Source organism: Heptranchias perlo, chromosome 6, assembly GCF_035084215.1.
Source record: "Heptranchias perlo isolate sHepPer1 chromosome 6, sHepPer1.hap1, whole genome shotgun sequence".
Taxonomy (NCBI): Eukaryota; Metazoa; Chordata; class Chondrichthyes; order Hexanchiformes; family Hexanchidae; genus Heptranchias; species Heptranchias perlo.
Window position 1 is genome coordinate 59,378,263 of NC_090330.1, and position 23,151 is coordinate 59,401,413.

The 23,151-nt window shown below is 40.4% G+C and overlaps 2 protein-coding genes across 8 annotated transcripts in view; one reads left to right on the plus strand and one right to left on the minus strand.

The window, feature by feature from the left end:
• The window catches only part of fam76b (family with sequence similarity 76 member B), a 44,754-nt gene extending 27,829 nt beyond the window's left edge, over positions 1-16,925 (minus strand). For 2 of the 5 annotated variants that reach the window (XM_067986374.1, XM_067986371.1), the window contains exons 1-4: positions 16,448-16,923; positions 16,202-16,346; positions 12,169-12,233; positions 12,026-12,080 (exon numbers count right to left, since the gene is read on the minus strand). In XM_067986374.1, coding sequence (XP_067842475.1) covers positions 12,026-12,080; positions 12,169-12,233; positions 16,202-16,282 — 201 coding nt within the window. In that variant the 5' untranslated portion in view covers positions 16,283-16,346; positions 16,448-16,923. Of the gene's footprint in view, positions 1-12,025; positions 12,081-12,168; positions 12,234-16,201; positions 16,347-16,447 lie in introns of all 5 variants that reach the window. The other 3 variants (XM_067986375.1, XM_067986373.1, XM_067986376.1) reach the window with 2 other exon arrangements.
• LOC137323023 (centrosomal protein of 57 kDa-like) overlaps positions 16,710-23,151 on the plus strand; it is a 39,393-nt gene continuing 32,951 nt past the window's right edge. Inside the window, exons 1-2 of one of the 3 annotated variants that reach the window (XM_067986370.1) lie at positions 16,710-17,276; positions 18,878-19,040. In XM_067986370.1, coding sequence (XP_067842471.1) covers positions 17,250-17,276; positions 18,878-19,040 — 190 coding nt within the window. In that variant the 5' untranslated portion in view covers positions 16,710-17,249. The remainder of the gene's footprint in view (positions 17,277-18,877; positions 19,041-23,151) is intronic. The other 2 variants (XM_067986368.1, XM_067986369.1) reach the window with 2 other exon arrangements.

Sequence of the window (23,151 nt, forward strand, 5' to 3'; positions counted from 1 at the left end):
AGAGCCATACCCCAGTATGAACATCAGAAAAGGAATTATTTTTGACATGGGGTGGGGGGGGGGGTGAAGAAAGAGGAGGAATAAAGAGAAAGATTTAAATGAGTGGGCTGGGTGTGAATCTAGTCCAAATATAAGCAAGAAAGTTTTCTCTGATGGTTGTAAGGTTCCTATGGTGATCCAAGCAATAATGGTCTTAATTCAGTTCCAATAGCTAGGAATCCATGACCAAAAGTCCTTAACTCTATATCAACTTGACGTCCAAGAGTGATGACAGAAGTAGCAAGCATGGGAAACAGAAAAGTCACATAATACAAAAATAGTTCTTGGGATTGGGGAACGCTGTTGGTACAATGCAGAAGATATTATCCTATATCTTACCTGAACTTGGAATGATTTTTTAAATTACAAAGAAAAAAAAACTCACTATGGCTACCTGCCATCACTGATTAATTAATTAACCTGAAGCAACTTTAAGTCACATTAGCCACAAGAATACATGCAAGAAGTACCCTTGACTAAAATCAATCCCAACTAGTAAATTCTTAATTTCAATTATAATTCTAGATTTCACAGCAGACTTGCAGAACAGCTGCAATTCATAGAATCTTACAGCACAGAAGGCGGCCATTCAGCCCATCATACCTGTGCCGGCTCTTTGAAAGTGGTATCCAATTAGTCCCACTCCCCAGCTCTTTACCTGTAGCAGTGCAAATTTTTGCTTTTCAACAATGTAAAGTGTAGAGAGGGGGAAGAATTTCTGAAGTGTGTTCAGCAGAACTTTCTTTATCAGTATGTTTTTAGCCCAACGAGAAAGGAGGCATTACCGGATCTAGTGCTGGGGAATGAGGTGGGTCAAGTGGAGCAAGTGTCAGTAGGGGAACATTTAGGGAACAGGAGCAAACTAGAGTAAAAAATACTTAATTCGAGGAGGGCCAATTTCAGTGAGTTGAGAACAGATCTGGCCCGGGTAAATTGGAATCAAAGATTAGCAGGCAAAACTGTAATCGAACAATGGGCAGCCTTTAAGGAGGAGATGGTTCGGGTACAGTCTAGGTACATTCCCATGAGGGGGAAAGGTAGGGTAACCAAAGCCAGATCTCCCTGGATGCCGAAAGAGATAGAGTGTAAGATGAAGCAGAAAAAGGGGGCATATGACAGATGTCAGGTTGATGATTCAAGTGAGAACCAGGCTGAATATAGAAAGTTCAGAGAGGAAGTGAAAAAGGAAATAAGAGGAGAAAAGAGAAAGTATGAGAATAGTCTGGCATCTAACATAAAAGGGAATCCAAAAGTCTTCTATAGGTATATAAATAGTAAACGGATAGTAAGAGGAGGGCTGGGGCAGATTAGGGACCAAAAAGGAGACCTATGCATGGAGGCACAGGGCATGGCTGAGATACTAAATGAGTACTTTGCATTTGTCTTTACCAAGGAAGAAGATGCTGCCAAAGTCAGAGTAAAAGGAGGTAGTTAGGATACTGGAGGGGCTAAAAATTGATAAAGGAGGTCCTGGAAAGGCTGGGTGTACTAAAGTAGACAAGTCACCCGGTCTGGATGGGATGCATCCTAGGGTGTCGAGGGAAGTAAGGGTGGAAATTGAAGAGGTACTGGCCGTAATCTTCCAATCATCCTTAGATATGGGGGCGGTGCCAGAGGGCTGGAGAAGTGCAAATATTACACCCTTGTTCAAAAAAGGGTGTAAGGATAAACCCAGCAACTTCAGGCCGGTCAGTTTAACCTCGGTGGTGGGGAAACTTTTAGAAACGACAATCTAGGACAAAATTAACAGTCACTTCGACAAGTGTGGATTAATTAAGGAATGCCAGCATGGATTTGTTAAAGGCAAACAGTGTTTAACTAACTTGAGTTTTTTGACGAAGTAACAGAGAGAATTGATGAGGTGTATATGGACTTTCAAAAGGCATTTGATAAAGTGCCACTTAATAGGCTTGTCATCAAAGTTGAAGCCCATGGAATAAAAGGGGCAGTGGCAGCATGGATACGAAATTAGCTAAGTGACAGGAAACAGAGAGTAGTGATGATAGGTTGTTTTTCCGACTAGAGGAAGGTATGCAGTGGTGTTCCCCAGGGGTCAGTATTAGGACCACTGCTTTTCTTGATACATATTAATGACTTGGACTTGAGTGTACAGGGCACAATTTCAAAATATGCAGATGACACAAAACTTGGAAATCTAGTGAACAGTGAGGAGGATAGTGATAGACTTCAAGAGGACATAGACAGGCTGGTGGAATGGGCGGACACATGGCAGATGAAATTTAACACAGAAAAGTGCAATGTGATAAATTTTGGTAGGAAGAACGAGGAGAGGCAATATAAACTGACAGGTACAATTCTAAAAGTGCAGGAACAGGGACACCTGGGGGTATATGTGCATAAATCGCTGAGGATGGCAGGGCAGGTTGAGAAAGTGGTTAAAAAAGCAAACAGGATCCTAAGCTTTGTAAATAGAGGCATAGAGTACAAAAGCAAGAAAGTTATGATGAACCTTAATAAAACACTGGTTCGGCCACAACTGGAGTATTGTGTCCAATTCTGGGCACCACACTTTAGGAAGGATGTGAAGGCCTTAGAGAGGGTGCAGGAAAGATTTACTAGAATGGTTCCAGGGATGAGAGACTTCAGTTACATGCATAGACTGGAGAAGCTGGGGTTGTTCTCCTTACAGCAGAGAAGGTTGAGAGGAGATTTGATAAAAGTGTTCAAAATCATGAAAGGTCTAGACAGAGTAGATAGAGAGAAGCTGTTCCTATTAGCAGATGGGTCAAGAACCAGAGGACAGAGATTTAAGGTAATTGGCAAAAGAACTAAAGGAGACATGAGGAAAAACATTTTTTTACGCTGCAAGTGGTTATGATCTGGAATGCACTACCTGACAAGGTGGTGGAGGCAAATTCAATCACGACTTTCAAAAGGGAATTGGATAAGTACTGGAGGAAAAGAAAAATTGTAGGGCTACGGGGAAAGGGCGAGGAGTGGGGCTAGCTGGATTGCTCTTGCAGAGAGGCGGCAAGGGCTCGACAGGCCAAATGGCCACCTTCTGTGCTGTAACCATTCTATGAAGTATACATCCAATTCCCTTTTAAAAGTTACTATTGAGTCTGCCTCCACCATCCTTTCAGGTAGTTCACTCCAGTACAATGTTCTCTAACAAACATTAGTGTTTGGCTTCAGTATAGCATTCCATTGCTGCATAATTTTCTTCACTTTTATTTATGTACAAATTAATATCACTCTGCCTTCACCAAGTTAGGGTGAAGGTGTAACAAGAGTACTGACACCTTCTCTCCATTTCCAGCCTTGGCTTCTTGTAAAAATCAACAGGCTCTTTACAGCCTCACTCACTGGTCTGGGCTATCGAACAGACATGTGTCACATTCTTCCTCATTCCACTTGGCCTGTCCACTAACTTGTGGCTTAATCCCAATATTTCCCCCAATCACTATTGGAGAGAGCTGTTTTGGGTGCCATTTCACTGCCATCTGCGCTTCCCAGCAAAAAAAAAGTGACAGTATAAATCCTGTCAGATCCAGACTAGACTCCTACAGGAGGCCATCTCGTGCGGTGTTGATTTAATGCATGTAGGATAACTGTTGTGTGGTGTCAAGCCTAAATTAAAAGCTCTGCAAAAGCTTGGGGAGCTCATTTGTACATAGAACTTCTTTAAATGGCTGCAAAAATAAAGTGCTCCCTCTGGTAATCGCAATACATTTTTTAAAAATTACTGGATGGAAGTAGAGCACTATACATCAGTATAAGCCAGGTACCATAAACAAATCTATGCTTTTTAAATACTGATCAGAAACAGTATTAATTGCAGCATTAAAAACAAAGAGCTATAGCACTTTTCTCCAAAGGACAAAAGCACTTTCAGGTCTTAAAAATTGCTGCAAAAGTTTAAACTTACTATACAAATAAAACACCCACCCTACAATCACAATTAGGAAAACTTACCAGGAAGCACACATCGGTGGATCTTCCGTGGCAGTTCCCAAACACAGCGAGTGCACTACAGTTTGACGGATGCTGCTCCGCTCACACAACAATCCGCCCTAATTTTAAGTGTCAGTCTTGGCTCAGTGGTAGTGTAGAAAGATAGAAAAATTTACAGCTCAAGGAGGCCATTCAGCCAATCACATCCGTGCCAGTCAAAAAAGAGCTACCCAGCCTAATCCCACTTTCCAGCACTAGGTCCGTAGCCGTGTAGGTTATGGCACTTCAAGTGCATATCCAACTACTTTATAAAAGCGATGAGGTTTTCTGCCTCTACCACCCTTTTAGGTGGTGAGTTCCAGTCACCTACTATGCTCTGGGTGAAAAACATTTTCCTCAGCTCCCCTCTGATCCTTCTACCAATTACTTTAAATCTATGCCCCCTGGTTATTGGCCTCTCTGCTAAGGGAAATAGTTTCTTCCTATCCACCCTATCTAGGCCCTTCATAATTTTATACACCTCAATTAAATGACCCCTCAAGACTCCTCTGTTCCAAAGGAAACAACCACAGCCTATCCAATCTTTCCTCATAGCTAAAATTCTCCAGTCCTGGCAACATCCTCGTAAATCTCCTCTGTACCATCTCTAAGGCAATCACATCTTTCCTATGATTTGGTGACCAGAACTGTACGCAGTATTCCATCTGTGGCCTAAACAATGTTTTATACAATTCCAGCATAACCTCCCTGCTCTTATATTCTATGCCTCAGCTAATAAAGGAAAGTATCCCGTATGCCTTCTTAACTACCTTATCTACCTGTCCTGCTACCTTCAGGGATCTATGGACATGCACACCAAGGTCCCTCTCTTCCTCCACACTTCTCAGTTTTATTGCTTTGCCTTGTTTGACCTTCCTAAAAGCATTACCTCACACTTCTCCGGATTGAATTTCACTTGCCACTTTTCTGCCCACCTGACTAGTCCATTGATATCTCCCTGCAGCCTACAGCTTTCCTCCTCACTATCAACCACACAGCCAATTTTTGTATCATCTGCAAACTTCTTAATCATACCGCCTACATTTGTCTAAATCATTAATATATACCACAAAAAGCAAGGGACCTAGTACTGAACAGTGGAACCCCACTGGAAACAGCCTTCCAGTCACAAAAACACCCGACCATTACCCTTTCCTTCCTACCACTGAGCCAATTTTGGATCCAATTTGCCACTCTCCCTTGGATCCCATAGGCTTTTATTTTTTTGACCAATCTGCCATGTGGGTCCTCGTCAAAAGCCTTGCTAAAATCCACATAGACGACATCAAACACACTACCCTCATCGACCCCTCCTTGTTACCTCCTCAAAAAATTCAATCAAGTTCATCAGAAACGATCTTCCCGTAACAAATCCATGTTGACTGTCCTTGATTAGTCCGTGCCTTTCTAAATGACTGTTTGTACTGTCCCTCAGAATTGATTCCAATAATTTGCCCACCAACGAGGTTAGAATGACTGGCCTGTAATTACTCGGTCTATCCTTCGATCCCTTTTTAAACAACGGTACAATGTTAGCAGTCCTCCAATCCTCCGGCACCACGCGTGTAGCCAGGGAGGATTGGAAAATGATGGTCAGAGCCTCCGCTATTTCCTCCCTTGCTTCTTTTAATAGCCCGGGATAACATTTCATCTGGGCCTGGATATTTATCTACTTTCAAAGATGCTAGACCCCTTAATACTTCATCTCTCACTATGCTTATCGCATCCAATATTTTACACTCCTCCTCAATTACAATCTTTGCATTGTCCCCCTCCTTCATGAAGACAGGCGCAAAGTATTCATTAAGAACCATACCCACATCTTCCGCCTCCACACATAGGTTACCTTTTAGGTCTCTAATAAGCCCTATTCTTTGCTTAGTTATCCTCTTGCTCGTTATATATTTATAAAAGATTTTTGGGTTTTCCTTGCCAGTATTTTTCCCCAATTGAGAACGCTTACTCTTGTTCTATCTTTGTCCTTTTCCATAATTATACTAAATCTAACTAAATTATGATCACTACCACCAAAATGCTCTCCCACTGATACTCCTTCCATCTGCCTAGCTTCAATCCCTTAAACTAAATCCAGAACTGCGCCCCCCTCTTGTTGGGTTTGCTTCATACTGGCTAAAAAAGTTCTCCTGAATGCAATTTAAGAATTCTGGACCCTCTATACCTTTTACACTGATTGCATCCCAGTTAATATTAGGGTAGGTGAAATCCCCTACTATTACTGCCCTATTGTTTTTGCACTTCAGAAATTTGCCTACATATTTGCTCTTCTATCACCCTTTGACTGTTTGGGGGTCTATAGTACACTCCCAGCAATGTGACTGCCCCTTTTTTGTTCCTTAGCTCAACCCATATGGCCTCATTTGATGATCCTTCTAACATATCATCCCTCCTCACAGCCATAATTGTTTCTTTAACCAATATTGCCACACCCGCTCCTTTCTTATCCCCCTCTCTATCTCATCTGAAAACCCTGTAACCAGGAACATTGAGCTGCCATTCTTGCCACTGTTTAAGTCATGTTTCAGTAATAGCTAAGATATCATACTTCCACGTATCTATCTCTCGCCTCTGAGTCAGCAGGTTGTGGGTTCAAGTCCCACTCCAGAGACTTCAGCACATATTTTAGGCTGGTATTTCAGTGCAGCACTAAGGGAGTGTTGCACTGTCTGAGGTGGCAACATTCAAATGAGACGTTAAACCGAGGCCCCATCTGCCCTCTCAGGTGGACGTAAAAGATCCCATGATATTATTGAAAGAGCAGGGTAGTTCTCCCAGTGTCCAAGCTAACAGTTATCCCTCAACCAACATCACTATAAACAGGTTCTGTCAACGCTGTTTGTGGGACCTTGCTGTGCGCCAATTGGCTGCCATGTTTCCTACATTACAACAATAACTACTCTTCAGAAGTGCTTCATTGGTTGTAAAGCACTTTGGAACGTCCCGACGTAGTAAAAGGCACTATACAAATGCAAGTCCTTTCCTTTCCTAGAAAGGAGGAGTTTAGAAAGCCATGAAAGAAATAGGGAAAAAAAGGCAGAACAGCAAAAAAGAAACCAAACTTTCTTCCTCATGGTAAATTGGATGACCCACAGTTCCATAAGGACATGAGTGTTACACTATGTTAAAGCATAATTCATTATTCTGCTAGCAAGGTGGACTTTTGTTCCTTTAAAGCACAAAGTCAAATTGTTAAGAAGATAGAAGCTTGAGTGATTCAGAGTTTAATTATTGTATGGTCAAGAAACTCTGGAAATTGGAATGAACTTGTCAAGTTTCAGGCTTCAGCTCTGAACCACACATTTTAAGTTTGTTTTTTGTCACTAACAAAATGTGACGTTTGCACATATGGACATATAGTTTTTAATAAATTATACTTGCAGATGTCTGACGGTGTTGCTCGTCAGATGATAGACAGTTTGTATAACATTCTTGTCGTTATAAATATAATGCACAAAGACATTATTTTGCTTTTAAAGGTGGAAGCATAGGAACAATAATAAATTGCTAGAGGAAAGAAGATCACAGTCCATCTAATTTGCCTTCTGCCATCCTGGCAATTGTATGACACAACGACAATAGAGTTGTTGACTAATCATGTCAATTAGTCTACAACAGGCTCAGAGGCGAGAAAAACTCCAGTGGTGGAGAGCTTTGGGAACCATAGGTCCAAAGTCATCTGATCCTCACAAGCATGCTAGTTACCAGGCATCATGTTGCAAAACATCCCAAAATATTTTCTGAAAGAAATCTATCTAATTTTCATTTGAATGAATACTGTCTGCTTCTACCATCTCCCTCGGGAGCCTTATCATCAGATTGACCACTCTCACATGGAAATAATGTTACCGTATGTTAGTTTGGAATTTACTCCCCTTCAAGCGCAGGCCATGTCCTCTGGTTCTACTGTTCTGGACAAGATGAAACAGCTTGTCATGGTCTACATTATCTAATCCTAATAACAGCTCTCAACCGTCTCTTTTCTGGGGATAACATGCCTAATTTACATAAACACTCCCAATAATCTAATCCCTCCATCCATCCCCTCAATCATTCTGGTTGCTCTCTTCTGTATCCTTTCAATATCTGCAATATTCTTTTTTAACAACATAAAAGCATAAGAAATAGGAGCAGGAGTAGGTCATTCCCTCGAGCCTGCTCCACCAGTCAACAAGATCGTGGCTGATCATCTACATCAACTCGACTTTCCCACCCTGTCCCCATATCTCGATTCCCTTAGTGTCCAAAAATCTATCGATCTCAGTTTTGAATATACTCAACAACTGAGCATCCACAGCCCTCTGGGGTAGAGATTTCCAAAGATTCATAACCCTCTGAGTGAAGAAATTTTTCCTCATCTCAGTCCCAAATGGCTGACCCCTTATCCTGGGATTATGACCCCTAGTTCTAGACTCGCCAGCCAAGGAAACCGGCCATGATCTTATTGAATGGCGGAGCAGGCTCGAGGGGCCGATTGGCCTACTCCTGCTCCTATTTCTTATGTTCTCAGTATCTACCCTGTCAAGCCCTCTAAGAATTTTATACATTTCAATGAGATCACCTCTCATTCTTCTAAATGCCATAGGACACCCCTCTCATCCCAGGAATCAATCTAGTAAACCTTCATTGCACCCCCTCAAAGGCAAGTATATCCTTTCTCAGGTAAGGAGAACAAAATTGTACACAGTACTCCAGGTGTGGTCTCACCAAAGCCCTATAAAATTGCAGCTAGACTTCCTCATTCTTATACTCCAACCCCTTTGCAATGAAGGCCAACATACCATTTGCTTTCCCAATTGTTTGCTGTACCTGCATGTTAACTTTCTGTGATTAGTGCACAAGGTCCCCCAAATCACACTCAATACCAACTAGTCTGGCACCTTTTAAAAACATTCTGCTTTTCTTTGCTTCCTAGCAAAATGGATAATTTCACATTTCCCCATATTCTTGCCCAAACATTTAATCTGTCTGCATCCCTTTGCAGACTCTGTCCTCCTCACACCTTACTTTCCCACCTAGCTTTGTATCATCAGCAAACTTGGATACATTACACTAGGTCCCTTCATCTAAGTCATTAATATATATTGTAAATAGCTGACGCCCAAGCACTGATCCTTGTGGCACCCCACTAGTTACAGCCTGCCAATTCGAAAATGACCGTTGATTCCTACTCTGTTTTCTGTCAGTTAACCAATCCTCAATCCATGCTAATATAGTACACAAAATTAGGGCTCATGGGATTGGGGGTAACAACCTCGTGTGACACCTTATCGAATGCCTTTTGAAAATCCAAATATACTACCTACCCTGCCAGTTACACCCTCATGAAACTCTAATAGATTTGTCAAACACGATTTCCTTTTCATAAAACCATGCTGACTCTGCCTAATCATATTATGATTTTCTAAGTGCCATGTTAACACTTCCTTAATAATGGATTCCAGCATTTTCCCGACGACTGATGTCAAGCTAACCGGCCTGTAGTTCCCTGTTTTCTCTCTCCCTCCTACCTTCCTTGAATAGTGGGGTCACATTTGCTACCTTCCAATCTAGAGAATTTTGGAAGATCATAACCAATGCATCCACTATCTCTGCATCCACCTCTTTTAGAACCCTCAGATGTAGGCCATCAGGTCAAAGGGATTTATCAGCTTTTAGTCCTATTAGTTTCTCAAGTACTTTTCCTATTAATTACTTTAAGTTCCTCACTCTTATTAGACCCTTGGTTCCCCTCTATTTCTGGTATGTTTATCATATTATGATCATTCTCCTCAGGAGGATTCTTTACTATAAGATTACTAATTAACCCTGTCTCATTACACAATACTAGATCTAAAATAGCCTGTGCCCTTGTTGGTTCCTCGACATATTGTTCCAGGAAACTGTCTCGAATGCATTCCATGAACTCGTCCTCCAAACTACATTTTACCAATTTTGTTTGCCCAGTCTATATGAAGATTTGAAGTCCCCCACGATTATTGCATTATCCTTGATACATGCTCCTCTAATTTCCTGATTTATACTCTATCCAACACTATAACTACTGTTAGGGGGCCTATAAACTACTCCCACCGGTGTTTTCTGCCCCTTGTTGTTTCTTAGCTCCACCCATACGGATTCTAAATCCTGATTTTCTGAGCCAAGAGCCTTTCTCATTACTCTCTTTACCTCATCCTTTATCAGAGCTACACCACCACCCCCCCCCCCCCCCCACCAACCTTTTCCATTTTGCCTATCTTATCTAAAAGTCAAGTACCCTGGAATATTTAGTTCCCAACCTTGGTCACCCTGCAACCACATCTCAGTAATGGCTACTAGATCAAATCCATTTATCTCTATTTGTGCCATTAATTCATCTATCTTGTTACAAACGCTTCATGCATTCAGATATTTGTTCAGTGACAACCAGAGTCGTACACAGTATTCTAAGTGCGGCTGCACCAATGAATTATAAAGTGAAAGGAGTACTTCACCATTCCGGCCCAATTGTAACACCTTAACACATGCCAACATGTTAAGATGGTGTATCCCTTTAAAGGCAGAAAATCTAATTGCCATAATTAAGCACAGCCTGAGGTCACTCGAAATTTAATTGCAGTTTGGTCAGGAATTTGCAGATAGAAACATGCTGATCAGTTGAAGCTGAGAATCACTGAGCGTTTTAAGATAATTTTGCAACTGTAACAAAATGTGGCTTGTGGGTGCGCAGATGTATGTTATATGTAAATGAATAGTACTAGTCAATCGCCCTTAGTATTGCACACAAGGAGTCAAGACCGAGCGCAGTCTTCAGATAAAATGAAATAAGGGTTTGCAGACAGGAAGCGCATGCAGGTTAGATTTTTCCTAGTTACATACACTCCAGTAGATCTCCCATAGCACTGATCATGTTATGTCAAAGAATACACTGTCATACATGTAACACAAAATGTCTGATTCTTTTTCTAAACTGTAGATGCGTTTCCCTATGAGGTTTTAAAGTTTCATTGTTAAGTAAAACCTGGTGAGTCTATTCAAAGGTTAATTACTTACTATTCGGGCTAAAAAAACAGAAAACTGGTATTGTTTGTGGAAAGGTCAATTGATTGCCGACAGACTCTGATATTTTGTATTCCTGGAGAGTTTTCCCCTGTACAATGCAAATGACTGCCTTTGTTTCTTCAAACTTCAAAAAAAATTATAAATTTGCATTAGACAGTGTATGAAGCCTCAAATGTGATAGCAAGAAAGGTGTCAATACATAATGATTTATATTAAAAACCGCAGGAGTCGTGCCGAGTGACTGAGACTCAATATCCCTGAAAGCTACGAAGTGACAATTGTATTCGGGAGGTCAGCCATAAATGAGTTTAAGAAATATTTTTACATCATGTCATCTGTATGGTTTTTTTGTTTCATGGAGATAACTTTGCAAATGAAAATAATTGGCAGTGTGGGGGAAATCTATTTTGCAGTGACATCACTAAACATGCCCAGCAATCCAAGCATTAATTTAGTTCCTGTTTAAAATGAAATAGAAAGGTTTCTTTGTTTCATCTGACTTCCTTCCCCATTCCACTTTCTCAAAGGCAGACAAAAGCAGCCTTCCAGTACCTCTGAGCTTTGTGCAGATGGAGGTGGAATTTATCCACACACTTTAGCTGGTAAAACTGTTCTATGATTACTATAGGCTATTCTTGTAGTATGATTTACTCTCTCTCCCTCACACAACCTGTAGACCTAACACAATAGGGCTAAATAAATTAAAGCAAATCAAAAACAAGAAAAAGTGAAACAAAAAGTGAGCAAGATCAAGCAGTCACAGTCTGCTTACCCTGATCAAACTCAAAAGTTGGATTTTGGAATAGCAGCAGGACTACTCTATCTAAATTTATAGAGATTTTACTACTGATACTGCTATATTAATAACTATACCACCAGAAACACAATTAAGGCATACTGTTCCATTAAGTTTTTCAAAATCCTAGCAGCTGCATTAGCTATTGAAATGTCAAAATAAAATGCTGCGTCAACTTACTGTTCCAAACTGCTTCACATTCTGTGCACATTTCTTGCATATTGTGTTGGTTTTGCTGCACAAAATAAGAAACCCATAATTCAAAAACATTCAAGATTTCAAAGATTACAAAACTAAATGAAAGCATATCATAATGACTGTACCTTTCTTGTTGGAATTCAGTTCTGCAGTATGTACATTTGACTACTGGATGCGCTATCCGACACTCCTGTATGGCAGAAATACAAAGTAGTCAGTCTAATATAATCCAACATATTTAAAACTCCATTACCAAAGCAGTTCATTGATCTAGAGATGCTACAGAATGAAAATGCTACTTCATCAAGAAAGTTTTCTGAAATTTTCAATGTCAAAAGAAAAACATCCCACAGACGTCGATGCTCATCAAATTGAACAAGTAACTCTTAAATCCACTGAATTATCCCCCAGTGGTGGGTGTAGATAGAAAAAGAAGTTTCCATTGTTCATTACTTTCAATTTGTCACATCGATACCTAGTAATTTAGGAGTTTGAACAAAAAAAAGTTACCTTTAAGGGGATAGATCACTCCAGGAATAGGCTGGAGGAAGCAATACCTTCTACTCTTGATAATTCAAAGCTATTTTTGCACTAAATAAATTTGAATTATCCAGTAATTCGAGTTAAGCAATATAAATCACACAGGAAAGTAGGAATGTAGTGTACAACAAAATTTAAATCAGATAATTTGAATCAAGTAACTTTGAATTACAAATAGACTGTAATCTAGGCTGACTTAAAAAACTCTCCAAGGACATACTACAACTGTGCAAGTCAAAAAGTAGCTTGACATCTCTCACAAAAGAACCATACTTCAAATGGTTATCACAGAATTCCCTCTCCAGCCATTGAACTGAGCTGGTGAAAAGGTTATTTAATAATAAGTACTGAAATGCACATGATCATGCTTTAATTGCATGTAAAAACACTGTGGCACAAAGAAGTGCCCTAAAGTGGGGACTGCTATACAGATGATACACAAGCTACTTTGCTTTCACAGTTTTTAAAAATCCACAGATTGGATTTTATTGATTTTTCACCACAAAACTTGCCCACCTGCACAATTCCATGAAAAGAAATGTGATTTTAACCAAGTTGTACAGGTTTGGTTCTGGCACACCTCTTCCATATGCATGCATCAATTGCATCTGATGTGGTGTACAATAAGTTTGGCCTGCCCAGTGTACTAGCAAAAAAAAATGCACAATTCAAATGAAAAACCGAAGAGTATTTTCTCTACTCCCATAGTCCCGATCACCACCAACTATATCCTTAAACCCCTCTCCACTCCCCTGCACCTGCCCCCTCCACCTCCAAAAGGCAAGCAACTCACGGACTTCATTATCACCAAGACTGAGGCCATCCGTTCAGTTAGCTCTGCTGCAACCCCCTTCCCCTTGCCCACCAAGCCAAACCTCCCCAAAGGCTCCCCCTGCCCTAACCCTGAACCCGCATCATTCTCCGACTGCTGTTTGCCTGCAAAACAAGTGACGACACTTTAAAAGTAATTAGCTGGGATGTCCCGAGCATACGAAAGGCACAATATAAATGCAAACCTTTTTCTCTCCTTTATGATTACCCTTCTTTTCATTCCTTCATATGCATATATATGCAGACACAAGGACAGGAACTTCACCACCGTGTTCCCCCAATTATCAATACTGGCAGTAATTTCATCGAGTCTACAGCACGAAACAGGCCATTTGGCCCAACTGGTGTGTGCCGACATTTATGCTCCACACGAGCCACCCGCACAGGCTGGATCATTAAAACAGGATTTGGCAAATACCAAGTAAATCCATTATAAGATTGGGCAGTAAAGACACAAAAACCCAGGCCAAAGTTCCTAACACTGTTAATGTTAAGACTTATTTTGGGCCAAGATGATTCTTAAAGCAAGAACTCGTGTGCAACTACACTTTGCAATTAATAATTATCAAACACCGTTACTACATTGAGCCACTGTAAAAGCATGTTTGATTGTGAAGTCAGAAAGAAGATACAATGTTTACTTCAATGAATAAAAGGAAGTTATAACTAATTTATACAACTAGGAACAGTTTAGAAAATATAAAAGACATTACTATGCTTAATTTCTCAATCCTCTTTAGTTATGTTTTGTGCTAATCAGAAGTATGCAAAACAAGTGTTCAGATTTAGAACACACAGCACTATTTGACAATTCAGTGAAATAAATTTCTCCATTAAATTTACTAAGAGATACTTGCGGTATTTGCAACTTCTGACATTAAAAAGTAGAAAGCAGTTTGGAAATATACCCTCCTACATTCTGTACATTACAGATCTTTCATCGGGTCTGCAGCACAGAAACAGGCCCTTCAGCCCAACTGGTCTATGCCGGCATTTATGCTCCATACCAACCAAATAAAGCAAGCTGGGTCAGACTTAAAAGTTCCAGTCACAATACTGGACCCAGCATTATTTTTCAGGACACATCCTTTAGAAGGGTCCAGTGATGAGCAAATAAAAGCATGTTCTGCCTTTGAACCTTGTGCTGTGAAGATAGCTTGAGGGAGCATACAATTCTCTTTGGAAAGGAAAAGAACATGGAAGTTGAGATGTTATTTATTGTAGGTCTGGATATGTTAAAGTCTAAGCCATTAGTCAAGTTCTTACAAATCCTCCTAAAGCTGAAAGTAAAACAGCCGGTCATGTAATGTAATACAAATAAATACATAATGAAAATTGACAGAGAAACAAAAAGGATCAAACAATCTTTGAAGGTGGCAAGACAAGTTGATAAAGCTGTTAAAAACATATGGGATTTTTGGCTTTATAAATAGAGGCAGACTACAAAAGCAAGGAAGTTATTTTTTTTATATAAATCACTGGTTAGGCCTCAGATGAAGTATTGTGTCCAATTCTGGACACTACACTTAGGAAGGATGTCAACACCTTGTAAAGGGTGCAGAGGAGATTTACCAGAATTATACCAGGGATGAGGAACTTCAGTTAAGTGGAGAGACTAGAGAAGCTGGGATTATTTTCCTTAGAGCAGAGAAGGTTAAGGGGAGATTTAATAGAGGGGTTCAAAATTATGTGGGGTTTGGATAGAGTAAATAAGGAGAAACTGTTCCCACTGATGGGTGGGTCGGTAACCAGAGGGGACAGATTGAAGACAATTGGCAAAAGAACCAGAGGAGAGATGGGATTGTATTTATTTATTTTTTAACACAGTGGCTTGTTATGATCTGAATGCACAGCCTGAAAGGATGTTGGAAGCATATTCAACAGTGACTTTCAAAAGGGAATTGGATAGAAAGAGGAAACATTTGCAGGGCTATAGGGAAAGAGAGTGGGAATAAGAGCGATGGGTTAAATGGATTCCTTCTGTGCTGTAAGATTCTATGATAAATCCAACAACTAAAGTTATGCGGCTCTATGGTTGGGATTAAAACAAGACTAGACTTTACAGACATAAGGTCTGGATTCTGAACAGAGAGGAAGTGAATAATTTTTTAGATCAGTGATCTAGATATTTGAATTTAGACAAAATACTAAATCACTTTTTCCTCATCTAGATTTTTCAATAGAAGACATTGTCATAAACCTCATTACTTTTACTTGATCAATTTAGATGGAAGGATAAACAATTCATGATTCTTCAGACCATTTTAAAAGTTAATGTGAATTCTATCCTTGCACGGATTTTTATTATAGGCACAAGTTCATGTAGTTTTGGAACTTTTTCTCGGGGAAAGGCAGAAAAAGTCATTTAAGTTAGCAGACTTGAATTTCTTTTACACTTTTAAACTAATCGATGGACGAAGTGGCAACAGGACACAGAAAGGAGAGAAGCTCTTAGAAGCTTTAAAACTTTATAAACTAGGCCGAACCTAAGCTCTACCTGGTTACACCGGGGGGGGGGGGGGAGAAATCAGATGCAGCTGTCACAGTTTAAATGCAAGTCACGGGTTCAAAGTAAAACTTTTCCCCCCTTCTCTGCTCCCACTGCAGGTTATCCGTTCCTCTTCCGTGTTGAGCACCGCCTGCTGACTGAGAAACACGGTCCCGATTGGCGACACCGAGCGGGGTGTCCTTTGCCGGATATCGGAGCTGATAAATTCGGCGCAAATTACATAAACAGCGGAGTAACTGTCTGCCTCCGGCAAGGAGGAGCTGATGTTTACTACAAACCTTACAAAGCTGCTGGCCCTGAGAGAGGTCCTCGAACGGGTACCGTTGGTGGCATTTCGTACAAGCGTAAAGCGCGGCCATTATTTCAAATACCAATCAATAGCCGCAACCGCCCGCCGTCAGACTTCAACACCTCGACTGGTTTCTTCACACATACAAAAAAAAACACGGACTTTGAGGGACGGGAGAAAATATATATTTTTTTAAAGCGATAAACAAAATAAAGAATAATATAAAGAATCTGACCTCCCGGCGTCACACCGCACGGATAGGCGACATCGGAACCGGACGCTGACGAACGCAACTCGACCTCAGCCAATAGAAACACTCCATGCGGCGATGTGATGAAACGCTCGAACTGCTGCAGCCAGTCAGAAGACGGCTTCATCCGCGCGCGGCCACCAATGGAAACTGACAGTTGGATGCCATTGCACGCGAGGGGAGTAACTGTTCCTGCCGCGCAACCAAACTTGAAAAAATTAATCTGAAAAGCTCCCAAGGCCTACGTCGGAGCGCCGCCTGATTAGACCCAAAATCACGTGACGAATGCAGCAGCGAACGATGCTGAGGATAAAGATTGTACCTCCGCATTTACAGAAAAAATTACAATACTTAGAACGTCATGCGGTTCAGTGTCACCATCGAATGGCCTACTCCAGCTCCTATTTTCTGTTTATTGTTGTGATACTCATTTACTTGCACGGCAGTTTTCCCTGCCAATAGGTTTCCATTGGTATTAATAATTACATTACGACTCACCTCTTCTAATTGGTTAATTAACCGCACTTTTAAAGCTGATCACGTGATGATGGACGGCTCCGAATGGCTCGTTAGGCTGTCAGTCACACATCCCAGCCTATGAGGTAACTGGGAGGTGCCTGCCGGCTCCGCCTACTCGACGCCAGTTGTTGAAGTTGAGTCGAGGCTCGCGCTGGAGCTGCTTTGAAATGATGTCGGTTCGGTTCTGATGGCTCTTCCGGTACGCGCGCTGGCTTTCTCACTTCTGGCCCTGGCCGCTTCGGCTCGCTAAATAAAATCCCATTCAGACATGGCAGCAGTTTACAAGAACGAAAGGGTGAGGTTCTCATTCATTATATTACTGTGAATTGGGATGATAAGGGGTTTAAGGTGAAAGGGGGCATTCAGGGCGAGCCCCTGCCTGACTCCAGGGTACTGGGCCGGGTCCTTGCTCCTGTTAGATTGTGCCCAACTTTTTTTTTATATTGTACTCTCCTGCCTTATTGCCCATAAAGAAACTAAATACACGTGAGGACTCGTGATAATGGTACAATTTTAATGTCTGAGTTGTGGAGGGTACTCAGCCTGTTTTACAGTTTCTGAAACACTCCTATTTCCCACTTCTTGCAGTCCTTAACGATTTGAGATGTTATACCGTTGTTTTAGAAAGAAGTTTCAATGACCAAACGTCTTTCCCTTTGTGGTGCACTTGCCTGCCAGATTGTTGAAGTGTGAGGGATCTACCTTGGTTTGGTGTCCTTGAAATATTTTGCTATTCTGGTATTTGTAGGCCAATACAGTTGCCTAAAGGAGCTACTTCGCTTTGCATTTGCAGTGTTGGCTACGAAATCAGTGTTCTTTCTTTAAAAATTAGAACCCTAAAATTAAAAATCATCTGACACACCCCACTGCATGGTGAGGGACCCTGCAGATTATCTAGTTAAAAGGCTTTGGAAATGCTGTATTATAACTGTAAACTTGGCTTAATGATAACATTCACTTCTGTGTCAGTAGATTGTGGGTTCAGGCCCCATTTCATGATTTGAGCACATAATTTAGGTTTGTATTCTAGTGTAGTAATAAGGAAATACTACATTGTTAATGCTTCTTTCAAGTTGCATTTTAAATGGATGTCTTGTCTGCTTCTTCAGGAGGATGTAAAAATCCCATGACTTTCTTTATTGATAGTGAATTGTTGATAGTTGTTTGATGATGGTGTGAAAATTTATTTTCATGCTTTATTCAATGGGTCAGATCATGTGAAATAGATTGTATTTAAAATGTACCCATTGTACAGCACTTGGATGATGTGTGGTAGAATGAGTCTGCCTGTGGAGCAGCCATGGGATGCAATCTATATTTTGCTTGTGGTCTATAAATCATATGCATCAGCTTAATGTCACTTAGCCCCTCTCTTTCTTCTGGATTATGAAAGTTCAAGCTTGCTGTGAAAAGACCTTTACACTGTGTAAGGTGATGTGCAGGAGTTTGTGAACTCATTGATATAAATTGGGCTTGTGGGGTTTTCTAAAATCACTTGCTGTGCACATGCAGTAAAGGGGAGTGACAGGTGGTTGCTGCCATCCTGTCTTCTGCTTATAATGAACTAACGTTTAAGGTTGCCAGCAGTTAAAAGACTAAGAAACTGATTCTATAGATACAATTTTTAATGTTGCAGCACAATTTATCAAGCAGCATAGCCTCTGTCACATTGTTATAATTGCTTGCATTCATAATACAATTGATAGGTATAGTTGATCTGCAGAACTCTATCAGGGATATAGTAGTACTCATAGGTATGTTACCAGAAAAAAAATCAAGTATCACATTGCTGTAGTATATAACCTAACTCCATACATTCAAATCACACCCTACACAGTCAGGTGTAATTATTTCCCAGCAATGAGTTAATATGTTACAATTGCATTTTCATTCTAGCTGCAGCCCTGTTTGGATGGAAGTTTTCGAGTATTACCGATATCTGACACCTCAGCCATACCATCATTTTCTACGTACCCAATGGACAAGCCCTTCCTTAATGCTGACCTGAGACGGTCCCCAGATAAGCCTGTTGTTGCATATCCAGAGAGTAACAGTAGAGGTGTGTAATCAAGATAGTATAAAAAATTAATTAAATCAACTGTATTTGGTTTCAGTTGAGGCCAGCTGTGACTCATTTACTCAATATTGTTATTTGCATCCTAATAGGTAGCAAAATCTTAACCTGAATCTCTCTAATTAATTTTCATTTTGTCATCTAGATCAGTACCAATTTGGTGCAGATGAATTTTGCTAAATGAGTCAAATGACCTTGTTTTGTGCTGTAAACCTGTATGGTACTACAATACTATTGTGTAATGTTGCTAGAGACTCTCCTGTCCACAAACAACTTGGCCAATGAAAAATTAAATTGGACCTTCATTTTGTTTCAGCTTGGCTCGGTTTGGGTCCGAGACCCAATCCAGAACTTGAGCACACAATTTAGGCTTCAGTGCAGGATTATGGCAGTGTTATTTTGTCAGAAGTGTTATTGTTACAGATGTGACAGTAAGTCCGACGCAGTGTCTGCCTGTTCCAAGTAGATGTAAAAGGCACCATGGCATTATTTGTAAAAGAGGAACGGATTATATAGAATTACATAGAATGCACAGCCATTCGACCCAAGTTGTCTATGCCGGTGAATATGCTCCACACAAGCCTCCTCCCACCCGTTTTCATCTAACATAACTTTCTATTCCATTCTCCCTTGTGTTTATCTAGCTTCCCCTTAAGTGCATCGATGCTATTTGCCTCAACTACTCCTTGTGATAGCGAGTTCTACATTCTAACCACTCTCTGGCTAAAGAAATTTCTCCTGAATTCCCTATTGGATTTATTCGTGACTATCTTGTATTTATGTCCCCTAGTTTTGGTCTCCCCACAAGTGGAAACATCTTCTCTACATCTACCCTATCAAACCCTTTCATAATCTTAAAGACCTCTATCAGGGCTCCTGTCAGCCTTCTTTCCTAGTGAAAAGCCCTAGCCTATTCGATCTTTCCTGATAGGTATAACCTCAGTTCTAGTATCATCCTTGTAAATCTTTTTTGCACTTTCTCCAGTGCTTCTATATCTATTTTTAGAATATGAAGACCAAAACTGTTCACAGTGCTCTAAATGTGATCTAACCAAGGTTCTTTCCAAGTTTAACATAACTTCTCTGCTTTTCAATTCCATTCCTCTAGAAATGAACCCCAGTGCTTTGTTTGCTTTTTTATGGTCTTATTAACCTGCGTTGCTACTTTGTGATTTTGTGTATCTGTCCCCCTTTGCTCCTCTACCACTTTTAGACTCTTATTTTCCAAGGGGTATGTGGCCTCCTTATTCTTCCTACCAAAATGCACCACCTCACACTTATCTATATTGAAATTCATTTGCCAATTACATGCCCATTCTGCAAGTTTATTAATGTTGCCTTGTATTTTGTTGCAGTCTTCCTCCGTATTAACTAGATCCCCCAATTTGGTGTCATCTGCAAATCGTTTATGTAAATAGTGAACAACGGTGGTCCCAGCACTGATCCTTTATGGAACACCACTTCCTGCCTTTTACCAGTCTGAGTAACTACCCTTAATCCCTACTCCATTTTCTGTTTTGTAGCCAGCTTGCTATCCATTCTGCTACTTGTCCCCTGACTCCACATGCCCTGACCTTAGTCATGAGCCTACCATGCAGTACCGTGTTGAAGACCTTTTGAAAATCCAAATATATTGCATCTACTGCATTACTCTTGTCTACACTTTGTTACTTCAAAGAATTCAATATGGTTGGTCAAGCATGACTTTCCCTTTTGAAATCCGTGCTGACTATTCTTTATTAAAGTTTCAGTTTCTAGATGTTTTTCTATTACATCTTTGACTAAAGATCCCATTATCTTTCCTACCATGACGTTAAACTAACTGATCTATTGTTCCCTGGTCTTGTTCTAGCTCCCTTTTTTTTAAATATTGGAATCACATTAGCTGTCCACCAGTCCTCTGGCATTATTCCCTTTTCTAATGAATTTTTATATAGATGTAATTGTGCCTCTGCTATCTCTTCCCTAACTTAATATTTGCGGATGCAATCCATCCGGACCAGGTGTTTTATCCTCTAAGTTTGATTAGTTTATCATTTATTTCCCCTTTTTTATCTTAAATGTCTTTATATCTTTTTTGATCTCTTCTGATGTCATGTCCACCTTGTTAGTAGTCTCCCTGGTAAATACTGAGGCAAAATAACTAATCAGTATTCCTGCCATTTCTCTGTGAGTTTATCTTGTGCATCCCTTAGATGCCCTATCGTGATTTTTCTTTAGTTATTTATGTGTCTGTAAAGTACTTCACTTTTTATATTCCTTGATAATTTAATTTTGTAGTTCCTCTTTGGTTTCCTAATTTTTTTGACATCTTTCCTAACCTCTTTTGTCATCCTCCTTTATTTTCTATGTACTTAGTTATGCCTTTTTCTTTATTTTCAGTTTTACACATATCATCCATGATTTTTCATTTATTATCAAGTTTCTTGTTTTTTTCGGAATATGTTTCTCCTGAACTCTGTTGATCATCTTTTTAAGTATTTCCCACTGCTGTTCTATCTCTTTGTCAACATTTTTTTCCAGTTTACCTGCCCTAGTTCCATTCTCATCACCTCAAAATTATCTTTTTCCAATCTATTATTTTGATCTTTGTCCTACTTATGTCTTTCTCAGTCATTATTTTAAACCTTATTATGTTGTGATCACTATTGCCTAGATGTTCCCCAATGCTACTTCTCTTACCTGCTCTGGTTCATTTCCCATTACCAGATTCAGCAATGATTCCTCTCTTGGGCTTCTTACGTATCATAGAATCACAGAAGTTACAACATGGAAACAGGCCCTTCGGCCCAACATGTCCATGTCGCCCAGTTTATACCACTAAGCTAGTCCCAATTGCCTGCACTTGGCCCATATCCCTCTATACCCATCTTACCCATGTAACTGTCCAAATGCTTTTTAAAAGACAAAATTGCACTCGCCTCTACTACTGTCTCTGGCAGCTCGTTCCAGACACTCGCCACCCTTTGAGTGAAAAAATTGCCCCTCTGGACCCTTTTGTATCTCTCCCCTCTCACCTTAAATCTATGTCCCCTTGTTATAGACTCCCCTACCTTTGGGAAAAGATTTTGACTCTCTACCTTATCTATGCCCCTCATTATTTTATAGACTTCTATAAGATCACCCCTAAACCTCCTACTCTCCAGGGAAAAAAGTCCCAGTCTATCTAACCTCTCCCTATAAGTCAAACCATCAAGTCCCGGTAGCATCCTAGTAAATCTTTTCTGCACTCTTTCTAGTTTAATAATATCCTTTCTATAATAGGGTGACCAGAACTGTACACAGTATTCCAAGTGTGGCCTTACTAATGTCCTGTTCAACTTCAACAAGACATCCCAACTCCTGTATTCAATGTTCTGACCAATGAAACCAAGCATGCCGAATGCCTTCTTCACCACCCTATCCACCTGTGACTCCACTTTCAAGGAGCTATGAACCTGTACTCCTAGATCTCTTTGTTCTATAACTCTCCCCAACGCCCTACCATTAACGGAGTAGGTCCTGGCCCGATTCGATCTACCAAAATGCATCACCTCACATTTATCTAAATTAAACTCCATCTGCCATTCATCGGCCCACTGGCCCAATTTATCAAGATCCCGTTGCAATCCTAGATAACCTTCTTCACTGTCCACAATGCCACCAATCTTGGTGTCATCTGCAAACTTACTAACCATGCCTCCTAAATTCTCATCCAAATCATTAATATAAATAAGAAAGGAGCCCTGAACACACTATAAAAACTCCATTCCCCTTGTATACTGGCCAACATTCTTCCCTCAACCAACACCACCAAAAACAGATTAGCTGCTCATTTATCACCTTCTCAAGAGATTATTAGCAAAAATGAAAGCACATGGAATTGAAGGTCACCATGTGACAGGGTTTGGTAATTGGTTTTTTGATGGGCAGGATGTGACAAGTGATGTTCCCCAGGGAGCTGTACTGGGACCTCAGCTTTTTACCAAATATATATATTGACTTGGATGAAGCAATAGAGAGTTGCATATCCAAGTTTGCAGATAATACTAATTTAGAAGGCACAATAAGTTGTGTAGATGAGAGCAGGATGTTACAAAGAGACATTGACTAAGTG